General features: G+C 33.3%; 1 protein-coding gene across 1 annotated transcript in view; it reads right to left on the bottom strand.

Moving 5' to 3' along the window:
* LOC106475551 (sodium- and chloride-dependent glycine transporter 2-like) overlaps window positions 1-5,192 on the bottom strand; it is a gene marked incomplete at its 3' end in the record, with an annotated part of 28,982 nt that overhangs the window by 21,269 nt on the left and 2,521 nt on the right. The window contains exon 2 of the mRNA XM_013936229.2: window positions 1,579-1,792. Coding sequence (XP_013791683.1) covers window positions 1,579-1,792 — 214 coding nt within the window. The remainder of the gene's footprint in view (window positions 1-1,578; window positions 1,793-5,192) is intronic.

The following is a 5,192-nucleotide window of genomic DNA, read 5'->3' as shown; positions in this document are numbered from 1 at the left end:
GTAGACTGTATACTAAGGGATTGAGTCTGTTCAGGTTGCTACGTATATTGTATACTAAGGGATTGAGTCTGTCCAGATTGCTAACTAGATTGAATATTTGAGAGTTTGAGTCTGTTCGGGTTGCTACGTAGACTGTATACTAAGGGATTGAGTCTGTTCAGATTGCTACGTATACTTATACTAAGGGATTGAGTCTGTTCAGATTGCTACGTAGACTGTATACTAAGGGATTGCGTCTGTCCAGATTGCTAACTAGATTGAATATTTAAAGTTTGAGTCTGTTCTGTCCAGGTTTTTACAACTTCAATACTAGAGTTTCACGTAAGGTCAGTTCTTAACATAAATCAACCGAACTTTATGTGTTTGAGGTTGAAAATTAAGTTAATTTTTAATTATTATAAGTTTTTGCTTTCTATCGATGTGTTGTTTTGTGACATTATACACTCTCAGTTAAACTAGCTACTTTATTTTCAGAGTTATGTTTTTAGTCCTAATCTATGAATGAGCTTTGATAAGAATGTATAGATACTTTCATAAACATTCAAAGGTTATTTGTGTTTAAAAGAATTCACCTTGCTACAAATTATAAAACAAAAGACATTTTGAAATTCTAGAATTAGAGACAATATGCTTAGAAAAAACATATCAGTGTCAAAACTATGTTACAATTTGAATAAAATAAGCGAGGATGAACCTTGGTGCAATATTATCTAACATAGAAAACCTTCCATTGTTTGCAATAAACAAAGAGAGACAGCAGATGGAACCCTTTTCCTCGTATTCTTGATACAGTACCATAAACCGATTTCCTTATTTTTAAGGTTGTCATAGAAACAGAAGATGGTGATATTATATTCGTGTTTCATGAGTAACTTAAAATACTTCATAAAAGATAAGATGTTGGGTCTTGAAATAAATATCTCGTAAGGCTTTATTATATATATATTTCTCAAGTAGAATAAATTATGACATGTTAGCCAATCAGATCATCTGATGTTATAGATGTTAGCCAATCAGATCAATCACATTATGCTGTTGACTAATAAAAATAGCTTTATTTATTTATTCCAGTTCCATATATTTCCCACTTAACACTTGATATTAAAATGACTACACGATAATTACATACCATATTTAAATGTTTTTAATCATTAATTATTTGTTAAATTATTGAATAATAACCACAACTTATACTAAAATATGAAAGTTTATATGTTACTAACAGCCACGACTACAAAGCATTTATTGAATGTTAATTAACATTAATAAGTATATGTTAAAGAAAATATTTAAATATTATAATTATGTTCCATTTTTCTTTTGGGCTAATCATTGTCTTATTTTGTTTTCAGGTATCATGATTATTTTTTTTATTATAACCAGGGGGCCTCAAAAGATAGAAGTGGCCCGGGCCTCTCTGAACCTCTGAGAGGGAGGGCCTGGTACCCACAATCATCGGTTACTGTAACAGTCTACAACTAACACTAAGAGCTATATTTCTATATCTCACAAACAACTCCGGTTACTGTAACAGTCTATAACTAACACTAAGAGTTATGTTTTGTATGTGTTACTAACCACCACCGTTTCTGTAACACAGATAAGGAAAACGCCAAATATTTCCAAGCCCTACTGAGTAACCAAGTAGAGAGAGAATGAAATCATATTTTCCGGTCCAATTTCCCCGTTCAATCCCTTCTGTCTTATTGACACTCCCATCAAGATCTCGAGTCTGGTCAGCAGGGAAAGGTGTTTGGCCATTGCCTCTTGGAAATCCTTCTTCCCGGTCAGCCTGATAACAAGAGAGTAACACTAACATGGGGTTTGACAGGAGCTGGGTATTTTTAGATACTGAGGAAAAACACAGAAGACGATATTTTGGAAACAAAATGAAAAATTGCTATAAAAATTAAACCTGTTACACCTAAGGTACTTATTTTATTTCTATTCCAGTGACGAAACAATACAATTTAATGATATTGTTTAAGTATCTCTAATGGCATCTTTATTAATAATGTGAACTTATTACGATAACAAACGCATTAGGCCTAAATGAGTCTGAAATTAGGCTTAGGACAACTATTTAAATGCATTAGCTCACCTCGTTTTTTTCTTTAATAAAAATATTTCTCTACGAATTAAAATGATGCTCTAGTTTCACGTAGTAAATACATTTCTAAGAATTGCTTGTTTTTTTAGCAACATTTTAAAATATCTGCTTGTCATTAAGACTAGTGTATGAATGATTTCTTTATAACCACATTGTAAACTTTCAATATCAATACTACATGTTTAAATCTGATATCAGTGTATTAATTGTGAAAAATGATCAATATGCTCGGACTTTTTGTGTTATAAATTACTTTAGATTCTCTCTTCATATGATATACGTGATATCAATAATATCCTAGAGTTTTGTGTTATAAATTACTTTAGATTCTCTCTTCATATGATATACGTAATATCAATAATATCCTAGAGTTTTGTGTTATAAATTACTTTAGATTCTCTCTTCATATGATATATGTGATATCAATAATATCCTATAGTTTTGTGTTATAAATTACTTTAGGTTCTCTCTTCATATGATATACGTGATATCAATAATATCCTATAGTTTTGTGTTATCAATTACTTTAGGTTCTCTCTTCATATTATAATTTTAAAATCTGTAAAAGTAAGAGCAAAAGATAGGTTAGGTTAGGTTCACTCACTATTTTACCGAAAACAGTTTACATTTGGCAGTAAAAATTAAAACACCAACACAGAATCTTTTCCAATAAATCAAAGCGACCTGAAAAATATACAAAACATAATACGTGTACAGTATGATCCACTCATTTTTATTAAGCTACACAATGAGGGCTTTCTGTGCTCTGCCCACCGCAGGTATCGAAACCCGATTTTCAGCGTTATAAGGTCTCAGAAATACCGCTAGCCACCGGTGTGTGTGTGTTTCAATGTATAGTTTTAATTCTTGTATTAGAGAAGCATGTTTCAACTCCAGTACAGTGTTGTTAGTAGTCTTGTAGACAAAGAATGCTAAGACTATTTAAGACGCATTTCTTCTTACTTAAAGAATAACTGAAATGTTTTTTTTAAATATAATCAATCGTATCTTTCCTGCCTTATGTTTGATTATTATCACGACAAAGGCATCGTGTTGCGTGTTTGCTATTTTCAACCATCAGCACACTTGGGAAAGGCAGCCAGAAAGCAACACTCGCCGCCACAAGGGATATATCTGGCTTTGAACCGAATAACTCGATCGACTGTTACTCTTATTTAATGCATTACGGCTGAAAATGCGGAGAGTGTCTAGCGTCATCGCGACGCGAACTTTAGACCTTTCAATCAATCCGCAGTCCGGCATGTTGACCACTAGACCACGCCCAGCCCGTCATTTTTTTTTGTTCGGACCAAATGAAACGATTTCCATAATCATTTGGTTTAATCCAAACAAAAGGCACAGCAAATTTTGTCACTTTAGTCAGAACCTTTGAACTGATAACATAATAATTTCATTGTCTTATAAGTTATGACATTTGACCTCGAAACATTTACAAGTAAAACATGATTAAATTACGAAACACAGAAATAGTTTTATTTGATTTACATGTCAGAGAAGTTTATCACCGCCCACAGCACAGGTTCTCCTCCCTTTAGCGGTGGTATCCTGTCGCAACACGTTGGTCAATGCGGAATCTGAACCACTGACCTCAGAACGACTACTTCTTGATATTTGTTTGTTATTATTCTTACCTTTAATGTCAAGTAAACAGGATGATTGTAATACTACCACCATTATAACAAGATGGTTTAATATCATAATTATGACATTAAGCGAAAAACGTTCGAAGCTCGCTGAATTTCATTACATTCATCGAAGTACTCTCACGCGTATCCACAAAAAATATCCCTCTTTTGGTATATCGTTACAACAGTGAAAACTAAAGACACGATCTTTCCATCTGGTATGGTACGAAACCACATATGATTTTTCATATACTTCGGTTTAAAGCCAAGTAATAATTCGTCTTTCTATCGATTTGAACCGACGGACTAGAACGAAGGCAGCTAGTTATCAGCACCCTTCGTCAAATTTTGGGGCAGTTAGTTATCATCACCTTTCGCTAAATTTTGGGGCAGCTAGTTATCAGCACCTTTCGCCATATTTTGGGGCAGCTAGTTATCAGCACCCTTCGCCAAATTTTGAGGCAGCTAGTTATCAGCACCCTTCGCCAAATTTTGAGGCAGCTAGTTATCAGCACCCTTCGCCAAATTTTGGGGCAGTTAGTTATCATCACCATTCGCCAAATTTTAGGGCAGCTAGTTATCAGCACCCTTCGCCAAATTTTGGGCAGCTCTGAAAGAATAGTGTGATTTGACCTTCAATCTTATAACGCGCACACGGCCCCAGAGTGCAGAGCGCAATTTTGCGGCAACGGGACGCGAACCATTGACTCATTAGGTTCATAATCCGGCAAAAGAAGCTCTAAGTTACTTCCGGACAAAATTATTTTTAAAATAAGGTCAGTTTGCTTGCGTTTCATAGTTCATCTCGTTTTACCAGAGTATTGCTAATTTTATTTAAGTACTTTTAAAATATAACATTTTACAATGTATGTGAAAATTTCCAAAGAAACCAGACAAACTTTGTGTATTTTCAAACCGTAAAGATTAGCCATATTTTCTCTGATTTGTTCAGGGAGTAACAATAATAATAAAAAAATATTTCTCGTGATAAAAAAATCAAGATCTTGGCTAATCCATCATAGAGAACAGACAATATAATTGGTGATAAGTTGATTTTTTGTTTTTGTTTTTATATGTTCGTCCATATGCTATATTTTAGTTATGGTTTAAAAATAACTTAAATAGACAAAATAACCGAGAAATACGAAAAAATATCTGACTTTTGTTTTTATGAAAAATCAGACTTTCATTCTTTTTAAGTATTGACAGGTAAACACTATGGTAATAAACATGTTAAACATCTACCATGTTAAGCCTTGTCAGGTAAACACTATGGTAATAAACATGTTAAACATGTACCATGTTAAGCCTTGTCAGGTAAACACTATGGTAATAAACATGTTAGACATGTACCATGTTAAGTATTGTCAGGTAAACACTATGGTAATAAACATGTTAGACATGTACCATGTTAAGTATTGTCAGGTAAACACTAT

This window comes from Limulus polyphemus, unplaced genomic scaffold, assembly GCF_000517525.1.
Source record: "Limulus polyphemus unplaced genomic scaffold, Limulus_polyphemus-2.1.2 Scaffold8790, whole genome shotgun sequence".
NCBI classification, from domain to species: domain Eukaryota; kingdom Metazoa; phylum Arthropoda; class Merostomata; order Xiphosura; family Limulidae; genus Limulus; species Limulus polyphemus.
The sequence above is the reverse complement of the archived record's forward strand: the minus strand, read 5'-3'. Positions and strand labels throughout refer to the sequence as shown.